The sequence below is a fragment of the Erythrolamprus reginae genome, chromosome 3 (genome assembly GCF_031021105.1).
Source record: "Erythrolamprus reginae isolate rEryReg1 chromosome 3, rEryReg1.hap1, whole genome shotgun sequence".
NCBI classification, from domain to species: Eukaryota; Metazoa; Chordata; class Lepidosauria; order Squamata; family Dipsadidae; genus Erythrolamprus; species Erythrolamprus reginae.
Window position 1 is genome coordinate 226417902 of NC_091952.1, and position 12086 is coordinate 226429987.

The window sequence follows — 12086 nt, forward strand, 5'->3', positions numbered from 1 at the left end:
ATCTTTCCCCCAACTAACTTCAGATTGTGTCCCCTTGTTCTTATGTTCACTTTCCTATTAAAAACACTTCCCTCCTGGACCTTATGCGGGACATGATCAAAACATTTAAATATGTTAAAGGGTTAAATAAGGTTCAGGAGGGAAGTGTTTTTAATAGGAAAGTGAACACAAGAACAAGGGGACACAATCTGAAGTTAGTTGGGGGAATTATCAAAGGCAACATGAGAAAATATTATTTTACTGAAAGAGTAGTAGATCCTTGGAACAAACTTCCAGCAGACGTGGTTGGTAAATCCACAGTAACTGAATTTAAACATGCCTGGGATAAACATATATCCATCCTAAGATAAAATACAGGAAATAGTATAAGGGCAGACTAGATGGACCATGAGTTCTTTTTCTGCCGTCAGTCTTCTATGTTTCTATGTTTCTATTTAACCCTTTAACATATTTAAATGTTAACTAGACTGAAACAGAGTTTGTATAGGTAATGGAAGGAGAAAAACAAGTAGTAAAGTAATATTGCAAATATAGAATGACATTCTGAATATGGGAGTTTTCAAGGTTTTATATTAAGGGTTTTAAATTGTTTTTAACTATTGGATTTGTACTGTGTTCTGTTGTTGTGAGCCGCTCCAAGTATCCGGAGACGGGCGGCATACAAATCTAATTAATAATAATAATAATAATAATAATAATAATAATAATAATATCTGATAGCAGTAGTGGGTTCCTGCCGGTACGGCTAATTGCACACAGCTCCACGGCTCTGGCACGTGAGCGTGGGTTTGAGCGCAATTTTGCTTCCTGCACCTGTACAGGTAGCAAAATCTCGCATGGGGACACATGGAGCTGTGTGCAATTAGCTGTACTTTAAAAAATATATATACAGTATATTTTTATTGAATATATACATTAAAAACAGGGTACAGAAAAGCAAAAGGGATATATATAATATACATTCTAACATTTATAATTTACTTATATAGTACACGTAGGTGGGGAGGGAGAAAAGAAGAAAAGTAGGGGATTGGGGAAGAAGGGAAAGAGATATAAGGGGAAGGGGGATAGGAAATTGGAGCAAAAGAGGAGTGGTAAGAAGAGAAGGCCAGCGTTAGAGCTGGGGCTTTCATGCTTTGCGGCCTGGGGAATTCTGGGAGTTGAAGTCCAAATATCTTCAAGTTGCCAAGGTTGGGAAACACTGATCTAGACAATAGCTATAATAGTTGAAGATAATAATAATTGAACACCTCTAGAGGATATAAATATGGCCTCATTCACAAATTAGCCATGACAAAACTAAATACACACGTTCCAATTAGCTGATATGGCTAGGTAATATTCTAACTATCTACCAATAGACAGATTATTCCTTCATAAACTCATAGAATCTTAAGAACTGGAAGGATAATTTGGACCTCTGAATTCATTTCCTGGGCTATTCAACCTCCTTTTATATAACCCTTCAAGGTGTGGCTTCCAGTCATCAAATAGTATCATTTTCTTCCTTTGGTGAATGTTATGCAACAATATTTCTTCCAATATACTACAACCAACCAATACTTTTTATTTCATTCTCACCTCTTCCAATGTTCTTGCCTTCCATGTCCTTGAGCATCACGGACTTTCCTTTCACTATAAGGACAGCATCACCTTCCCACTTCTTGTGCTTTTTCTTTGAAGCTTTGCACCACACAACACTGAAATATTTGGTAAGGCAGGTGGGCTCCTCTGGGTGTCCTGCTTTTTCTGTGGCTGCGGGCTCTGTAAGAATGAAGACACACAGAAGGTCTCTGAATTGCAGGCTGCCCCCCAGGTATGCAAACTGAAAGGCAGTTGAACAGACCAAGAAAGCTTTTTTACATTTATTCCTTCCTGCACGGATCAGGAGAGCAGACGGAAACATGTCTAAAAGAACTTACCTAAAAACATCAGTAACAGAAACGCCTTGTCATACAAACTTTTCGAGATACAAACCTGGGGTTTAAGATTTTTTTGCCTCTTCTTACAAACTATTTTCACCTTACAAACCCACCGCCGCTGCTGGGATGCACCACCTCCGGAATTCTGTTGCCAGTTAAACACCTGTTTTTGCGCTGCTGGGATTCCCCTGAGGCTCCCCTCTATGGGAAACCCCACCTCTGGACTTCCGTGTTTTTGTGATGCTGCAGGGGAATCCCAGCAGGGGAATCCCAGCAGCGCAAAAACGGGCACTTCGCTGGCAATGGAAGTCCGGAGGTGGGGTTTCCCAGCGAGGGGAGCCTCAGTGAAATTGCAGCATTGCAAAAATAGAGAGGTCCGGAAGTGGGGTTTCGAGGACTTTGGTGTTTTTGTGATGCTGCAATTTCACTGATGCTCCCTTCACTGGGAAACCCCACTTCCGGACTTCCGTTGTCAGTGAAGTGCTCATTTTTGCGCTGCTGGGATTCCCCTGCTGGGATTTCCCTGCAGCATCACAAAAACACGGAAGTCCAGAGGTGGGGTTTCCTATGGAGAGGAACCTCAGGAGAATCCCAGCAGCACAAAAACGGGCACTTCGGCTGGCAAAAGGGGTGAGTTTTGGGCTTGCACACATTAATCACTTTTCCATTGATTCATATGGGAAACATTGTTTTGTCTTACAAACTTTTCACCTTAAGAACCTCATCCCAGAACCAATTAAGTTTATCACTGTATGTTTATTTAAATATTTATTTTTGTATATTACTCAACCTCATAAACAGATCACAAAAGCACTGGTTCCTGCTATCTACTCATGAGGAGTCATTGTCAGGAGTATATGTGGGCAACCTCGTGATCTCTCCTCTTTGCGGAGAAGTTTTCCTGCACAAATACTGCATCCCACCATTGATCTCAGCCATAAGTTGCCTCCATTTCTTCAGGGTTATTTTCAATTCACCATGTCCTCAATGGTTGCCATCAAGAATGATTTTTCTTCTCCAGTCATCTGGCATGTCATCAGTTCCTCAAGGGTTTTCAAAAACAATATAAAATGGCTCATCTAAATTCTCAGCTATATTATAATACATCCCAATGCATTTTTCTGAGATTTAAATTCACTTTATGAAGCAATGTTTTTTTATAAAGAACAGTAGTTATCAACCTGGGGGTCAGGACCCCTATGGGGGTCGAACGACCGTTTCACAGGGGTCACCTAAGACCATAGAAAAAAACAAATTTCCCATGATGTTAGGAACTAAAGCTTCTATCTATCTATCTATCTATCTATCTATCTATCTATCTATCTATCTATCTATCTATCTATCTATCTATCTATTGGATTTGTATGCCGCCCCACTCCGCAGACTCGGGGCGGCTAACAACAATGATAAAAAACAACATGTAACCATCCAATTTAATAAAACAACTAAAACCCCTTATTATAAAAACCAAAAATACACACAAACATACCATGCATAACTTGTAATGGCCTAGGGGAAGGAATATCTTAACTCCCCCATGCCTGGCGACAAAGGTGGGTCTTGAGTAATTTGCGAAAGACAAGGAGGGTGGGAGCCATTCTAATCTCTGGGGGGAGTTGATTCCAGAGGGCCGGGGCCTCCACAGAGAAGGCTCTTCCCCTGGGGCCCGCCGAACAACATTGTTTGGTCAACGGGACCCAGAGAAGGCCAACTCTGTGGGATCTTATCGGCCGCTGGGATTCGTGCGGTAGAAGGCGGTTCCGGATGTATTCTGGCCCAATGCCATGTAGGGCTTTAAAGGTCATTACCAACACTTTGAATTGTGACTGGAAACCAATCGGCAGCCAGTGCAGGCCGCGGAGTGTTGCAGAAATGTGTTCTATGACACCTTGGAACATATTTTTACAATCTGACCAATCAGGCGTTTACAGTAGGGGTGTCCCTCTGACCTTCCTGCCAATCAGCTTAAAGTTCTATTGGGAGAATTGGCACTAGACTTATAGTTGGGGGTCACCACAACATGAGGAAATGTATTAAGGTTGAGAACTAATGATATAGAGTTTAAGAACCCAATTACACTTCCCTTTCTTTCTATAGTACACATAGGGGGAAGTTTTCTTGATGTCTCTATTTTTCATCTCCAATCTCCATTAAACCCTTCCTAATCAACTTCCCCTACTTAAGCCTAGGACACTTTTCTCAGTCCATCCAAAGTACAGTATCTCCTTCTTATGCCAGCAAACCAAATTTCTTTCATCAACACTATTTGACAGCCAATTATTCATATTCATGTTTTAAATCCACTTTTATGGAATAGAAGAAGGAATAACAATCACTCCTTAGCCAAAAGGTGGGATTGTTATTTATGGTTTTTAACATCCATGGGGATATCATTGCACACTGTGTTTTATAGTATGATTCCCAAAATAGATTAGCACAAAGGAACAACTAGGAATGAACTTGATAAGTCTTGGAAAGTATTCAATCACATCTCCAATCCTTATTTTTGTCAAGAAGTGCACTTTGTATGATTTTATGCCTTATGAAGAATTGCTTCCTTCTTTCCATGATCTAACAAATCTTCATTATCTTTCATCAATCATTCACTGTTCTAATCCTGTTTGCCCCCAGCTGAAAAATAGTATGGTTTCTTCGTAAGCAGGAACAGAAAAATGCAACAAGCATTGCAGGTCACAGCTGCAAACTTCTATCCATCTATCTTCATTTTGTCTAATGTTCCACTAGAATTTGTTTAAATTGATTTTTTCCCTTCTCAGGCTTTCAGCTAAAACTATCAATTTAAAGGGAAAGATGTTTGGAAAAATCTACTTTAAACTCTCCTGCTAAATTACAAACTCCTATTTGTTCTTACTGGTAGATTGCCACAATGCTGCCCAGGCTTTTCATGAAACATGGGCTGCAAAGTCATATTTTTTGACTGTCACAATCCTATCTTATAATTGAAAGTTTACAATTCAGTATGGGTTTTTGGTTTGTTTTATTGTAGCCTCACTTTGGGGTTTAATAGGAAGGCTAGAAAATCTATATTAAATAAATACATCTTCCAATTTGTACCAGACAGATTTTTTCTTCTTCTGAACACTTCAAAAAGAAGTTGAACTGATAACTGCAACTTAGGAACATGCCTTGTGTATAACCTATTGTCATATAATGCAGTGATTTTCAACCTTTTTTGAGCCGCGGCACATTTTTTACATTTACGAAACCCTGGGGCACATTGAGGGGGGGGGGGGGCCCTAAAAAAAGTTTGGACAAAAAAAATATCTCTCTCTTCCTCCCCTTCGCTCTATTTCTTTCTCCCTCCCTCTTTCTCTCCTGTCCTTCCTCTTTCTTTCTCTCTCTCTCCATCCCTCTATGTCTCTCTCTCTCTCTCCTTCCCTCCCTCTCTTTCTCTCTCTCTCTCTTTCTTTCTCTCTCTTTCTCTCTCTCTTTCTTTCTTTCTCTCGCTCTCTTGCTTTTTCTCTCTTGTTCTCTTTCTCTCTCTCTTGCTTTCTTTCTCTCTTGTTCTCTTTCTCTCTCACTCGCTCTTTCTCTCTCTTGCTTTCTTTCTCTCTTGTTCTCTTTCTCTCTCTCTTGCTTTCTTTCTCTCTTGTTCTCTTTCTCTCTCTCTCTCTCTCTCTCGCTCTTTCTCGCTCTTGCTTTCTCTCTCTCTTGCTTTCTTTCTTTCTCTCTCTCTTGCTTTCTTTCTCTCTGAGCTTCACAGCACACCTGACCATGTCTCGCGGCACACTGGTTGAAAAACAATGATATAATGGACATTGTAATTTGATTTCTTGCTTATCAGTTTTCCTTTCACAGTCTTAAGCACAGATAAGTTCCCAAAGCAATTCATGGGGATTTTGGCAAGCAAAGAGAATCACACTGAGTCAAATAAATCCTCTATGTATTTTTCAGGCGTTTTCCGAACATTATCTATATATTGTTATGAGAAGAAGAAAAGACAAACATGGGAGGGAAACCAAAATTGCAGAGGCAGCTCAAATTGGACTTTCGTTTCCTTTTCAAGCAACTGCTCCTTTAAAGAGCCCAATAATGTAGATTTTTAATTGCTATCTTCACTGTTTATTGTGATGCATGTTATTGCATTTTATTATAAATGGTAAACCATCTTAGAAAAGATATGTACTATATGCATAATGATAAGGCATAAAATAGCTTTCTTTTCTTTTTATAATTCAGATGTGAGTTTTTGTAAATCCAAAGAAATGACTAAAAGTTTAACTTAGTTGCATTCACAACTGATAAATAGGCCGTCAACAGTGGACAGGAAAAACAAATATTATGAATAATTGACGATGACTCTAAAGTGTGCAATAGGGTTGATATTCCTGGAGGCGTCTGCAATATGGTAAATGATTTAGCTTTACTAGATAAATGGTCAAAGCAATTGAAACTGCAGTTTAATGTTTCCAAATGTAAAATAATGCACTTGGGGAAAAGGAATCCTCAATCTGAATATTGTATTGGCATTCCTGTGTTAGCAAAAACTTCAGAAGAAAAGGATTTAGGGGTAGTGATTTCTGACAGTCTCAAAATGGGTGAACAGTGCAGTCAGGCGGTAGGGAAAGCAAGCAGGATGCTTGGCTGCATAGCTAGAGGTATAACAAGCAGGAAGAGGGAGATTGTGATCCCCTTATATAGAGCGCTGGTGAGATCACATTTGGAATACTGTGTTCAGTTCTGGAGACCTCACCTACAAAAAGATATTGACAAAATTGAACAGGTCCAAAGACGGGCTACAAGAATGGTGGAAGGTCTTAAGCATAAAACGTATCAGGAAAGACTTCATGAACTCAATCTATATAGTCTGGTGGACAGAAGGAAAAGGGGGGACATGATAGAAACATTTAAATATGTTAAAGGGTTAAATAAGGTCTAGGAGGGAAGTGTTTTTAATAGGATAGTGAACACAAGAACAAGGGGACACAATCTGAAGCTAGTTGGGGGAAAGATCAAAAGCAACATGAGAAAATATTATTTTACTGAAAGAGTAGTAGATCCTTGGAACAAACTTCCAGCAGACGTGGTAGATAAATCCACAGTAACAGATTTTAAACGTGCCTGGGATAAACATATATCCATCCTAAGATAAAATACAGAAAATAGTATAAGGGCAGACTAGATGGACCATGAGGTCTTTTTCTGCCGTCAGACTACTATGTTTCTATGTTTCTAATTAATATTAGCATTTAATTGTAGCATGCTCTTTGCAACCTATTTTAGATCAAGGTCATCACCCATAGCTGTCATTGCTTTATCACTTATAGCAAATATATTTTCTTGTTCATCACAAAGAAAATAATTTCTAGGAGACGCCCAAAAAAACCACACATCACAGCAGACATCTCTGCTATAGATCTAAAACAGACAATGCTGCAATAAGCTATTTAGATTACTGAAATATGGCTGCTTAAAATTCATGAGTATTAGAAAGATTTGACCCTTGTTATGCATTACACAGGAATGATTATTTTTAGACAAGCTGATGACATTCTTGAAAGGAAAAGATGTAATCCTTCCAAGCCATGTTATATAAACCCAATTTACATAAATGCAATCTACTCAATAATTCAAGCAGGACAAAAACATGAGAGATCAAATTTAATAGGGACTGCGTAACTAGTTATACGTATTAAATACATATACGTATTATGCAGATAGACTTATGATCATGATTACTTCATTGCATTTTAACAGCAGCATCTCTAGAGTTAAGTAAATAAAACAATACCCTGTTTCCCCAAAAATAAGTCTCCCCCGAAAGTAAGACATAGGAGAGGTTTCGTAGAATTGCCTAATATAAGGCATTCCCTGAAAGTCAGACGTAGGAGACGTTTCGTTTCGCAGCATTCCTGAACAGAACATATATACCGTGTTTCCCCGATAGTAAGCCAGTGTCTTACTTTCTTTTTACCCCCAAAAGCCCCCCTATGTCTTACTTTCGGGGTATGTCTTACATTGGAAAAAAATTGAAAGGGTCCTTTTAGCGGCAAAGGATTTCCCTCGGTGCACGCGTGGAGCCGCAGACGCGTGTCGGGGAAGCGTGTGTCTGGAGGGGAGGAGCCGCTCTGCGCAGTTGGGCAGCCCCACCTGCCTAACTGGACCGACGAACGCTGAACGTGGTGCAATAACAGCCCAGCTACTCTAACCTCCCGCAACTAGCGCATCAAAGTTTTGCATCTCTACTTTGGGTCGCGTGCTTATGCTTGTGTTTAAAGGGAAAGAACTTAGTATTGCTATCGGAATTCTCTCGACGGGGAAGGAGGCTGAACCGCAGATATAACTTTGGGAAGAAGGTGCAAGGAATCGCGTGGGGGGGGGATAGCGGCAGTGGTTTGGATTAAGCGATCGTAATCCCCCAAAAGGACGAACTCCAGCCTCGGAAGGCTGATGAACCGATGGCTATGAAATTAAGGCTTTTCTTTGAGAGAGAGAGAGAGAGTGGGGGATAGTCGTCGTCGTCGCGCTAAAGACCAGGGCAGAGAAAGCGCGAGCTGCATGCGGGAGAAGCGGAGGAGGAATCAGGCAAGCCGAATGGGAATCCCTCCCCTGCCCTCCCTCGCTCCATTCCCCGCCAGCAACTCTTCCGCAAACCCACCTCTACATCCTTGCTCTGCAAGTGCCGAGACAGGCGGACCACATTGCAAAGGGCTGCCTCTCCTGCTGCCGCTGCTATTGGTAATGCCCGGGGCTGTAAGCAAAACCCGGACTCACACAGAACAGGCTCCCATTCGGCTTGCCTGATTCCTCCTCCGCTTCTCCCGCATGCAGCTCGCGCTTTCTCTGCCCTGGTCTTTAGCGCTCCGACGACGACTATCCCCCACTCTCTCTCTCGAGGGAAATCCTTTGTGCCTTGCCGCCGAGCTCTCCCACCTGCTCGGCGGGTCATCGGGCTCCCCCCCCCGCAATACCCCCGTGTTTCCCCGAAAGTAAGACATATGTCTTACTTTCGGGGTATGGCTTATATTAGCCGACCCCCCTGAAACCCCCCATATGTCTTACAATCGGGGGGGTCTTACTATCGGGGAAACACGGTAACACTGCTGTCCATAAATTGCATGCCAAAATGCTGCATCAATCAGATTTAAAACACATCCAACGCGGTAGTAGTACATAATGGTACGGCAGTAGTAAGAAATTCTTGATAGGAGTCACAGTTTGTCTGGTTATGCTGGTTTGTGATGACAACTACTGTACAGTATATAATAAATGTTCTTTTTTTTTGTTCAGCAATAAATGTGAATTCTTCTTCATTGAAAAAAAAATAAGACATCCCCTAAAAATAAGATGTAGCACATCTTTGGGAGCAAAAATTAATATAAGGCGCTGTCTTATTTTCGGGAAAACAGGGTATACAGTGATACCTCATCTTACAAACGCCTCGTCATACAAACTTTTCGAGATACAAACCTGGGGTTTAAGATTTTTTTGCCTCTTCTTACAAACTATTTTCACCTTACAAACCCACCGCCGCCGCTGGGATGCCCCACCTCCGGACTTCCGTTGCCAGCGAAGCACCCGTTTTTGCGCTGCTGGGATTCCCCTGAGGCTCCCCTCCATGGGAAACCCTACCTCCGGACTTCTGTTGCCAGCGAAGCACTTGTCTTTGCGATGCTGGGATTCCCCTGCTTTGATTCCCCTGCAGCATCGCAAAAACACAGAAGTCCGGAGGTGGGGTTTCCCATGGAGGGGAACCTCAGGCGAATCCCAGCAGCACAAAAACTGGCGCTTCAGCTGGCAAAAGGGGTGAATTTTGGGCTTGCATGCATTAATTGCTTTTCCATTGATTCCTATGGGAAACATTGTTTCGTCTTACAAACTTTTCACCTTAAGAACCTCGTCCCGGAACCAATTAAGTTTGTAAGACAAGGTATCACTGTATATGCAAATGTTACTTAACTATTTATTTATTTATTTATTTATTTATTTATTATTTATTTGGATTTATATGCCGCCTTAACATGCAACTTGCTTAAATATCATGCATTAAATAAAGGGTATTATTTATTTATTAAATCTATACATAGTGTAACTTCATCCCACAACTGGAAATTGGGTGGGATCATCCGCTGCCATGGGATGAAGTACCATCAGTACACTAATGATATTCAGTGACTATATCTCCATCCCAGATGACCCAATGATAACATCACTGTTTTCTCGGAGTGCCTGGAGACTGTGTGGGATCAGGATGGGGGATAACCAGCTCTGGCTGAACCCTGTTAAGACCAAGTGACTTTGAGTTGTGGAACTGGGCGAAACTGGGTTGTGTGGGTCTCCTAACCATATCTGCCACGTACTTGTCAAACAGTATTTGTGAGTGCAGGAAAAACCCCAGATTGTGCATCAAGTCTGAGTAGTGTAAGCCAAACTAAAGATGTTAAAGTCCTGGGACTTTGAGTTGTGGAACTCAAAGTTCCAGGACTTTAACATCTTTAGTTTTAGAAGAGCTTGCACGACCCAAACAGACTTAATGCAAAACCTGGGGGGTTTCCTGCACTCACAAACACTGGTTCATGTTGTGTTTCAGTTGAGCCTTTCCTGGGTTGGGACCCCCTGTGCACAGCCAGCCAAACTTTAGTCATCTCACAGTTGGATTTTTGCAATATAATCTACATGAGGCTACTCATGATGACTATGCAAAACTTCACCTGATGCAGAATGCAGCTGTTCAAAGAGTTCTCGGGGGGGGGGGCTAGGGGGGCCCACATTATGCTGCTCTCCCACAAACAGCACTAGGTGCTAGTTTGCTTCCAGGTCCAATTCAAGATGTTGGTTATCACTTTTAAAACCTTCATGGCATTGATCTAAAGCAGCGATGGCTAAACTTTTGGCACTGAGTGCCGAAACTGGAGCATACGCGCACATATCAGAGCACTGGAACCTGAAAGACAGCAGCTGACAACGGCACAGGTTCCCACATTGAGGGCTCTGTGTGCCACCTCTGGCCATAAGTTCACCATCACGGGTCTAGAGTATCTGATAAACTGGCTCATCCCTGGCATTGGTCCAGAATACTTGAGAAACTGGTTCATCTCCATAGGGACCACCCCACTCCATCCACACCGGCAGAAAAAGCAAGCTGTGAACCTCCCATTTAGCTAATCATTTTTAATCGATTTTTCAATGTGTAGATTTTATTTATTAAACTTTTATATAATGTTTTATTTATATGACTGTAAGTGTCGCTTCGGTGAGATGGGTGGCATACAAGTTTATGAATGGGTGACATTCAAGTTTATAAATATGTACATACAGTACATACAGTACATACAGTACATACATACATACATACATACATACATACATACATGTTTTAACCAGTCCTTTTTCCTGAGGCTCATATGCATGTTCATAGCACACATGAGGCTAGACGCTCATTTGAACAATTAACAATTGTCAAAACAATTATCAGAATTGTATGTCATAACAATCCTGGGGAAAGGAGTAGCTGCTTTAAAGTACTGTAGGCAGATGCTATATTCCCAATCAGAAGCAATTTTGAAGATAAAATTCAAAGTCTGGTTAACGTACACTTTCAGTAACACACCTGTGTCACGTGTGATTAAAAAACTTTTTTTTTTTTAATTCTTACTCAGTTCTCTGAGTTTCATTACCTACTCACTATAACAGCAACAACCAGGGACAAATAGGAGATATCATCAAATAGGAGATATCACTAAAGGTGATAATTAAGATTAAAAGACGCAGAAAAACACAGAACTATGCTAATGGAAATTTTAAAATAATGCTATGGAACTGGAACCTTCAACAGAATGAATGTGACAGATAGAAAATAAAATATCAATATTTGGGATGAAATTAAGTGAAGAAATATCGGAAGCAACAATTTAGAGATCAGTGAAGGAATGAAAGGGGAATATTTAAAGATAGAATTGAAATTAGTGATAGAAATGTTAGTGCTCAAGAAAAAAAATGTATGAAAAGTAAGGAGTATATCCTATAACATTGTGATTCAGTTGGTATAACTGGAGAATATAAAATATGTAAATAAGAAAAATATGTGATATCTCCTGGATTGTTTAGTGTATTTATAGATAAATGTATTATGTAAAAAAAAACACTAGACGATCCATTATCCATTTGATCATAATTTCAAAGAAATTTTCTTAAACAGAGAAA

General features: G+C 40.7%; 1 protein-coding gene across 3 annotated transcripts in view; it reads right to left on the reverse strand.

Moving 5' to 3' along the window:
* Positions 1-12086, reverse strand: part of RAD54B (RAD54 homolog B) — a 59179-nt gene that overhangs the window by 20001 nt on the left and 27092 nt on the right. For all 3 annotated transcript variants that reach the window (XM_070748067.1, XM_070748065.1, XM_070748066.1), the window contains exon 4: positions 1582-1764. In XM_070748067.1, coding sequence (XP_070604168.1) covers positions 1582-1764 — 183 coding nt within the window. The remainder of the gene's footprint in view (positions 1-1581; positions 1765-12086) is intronic.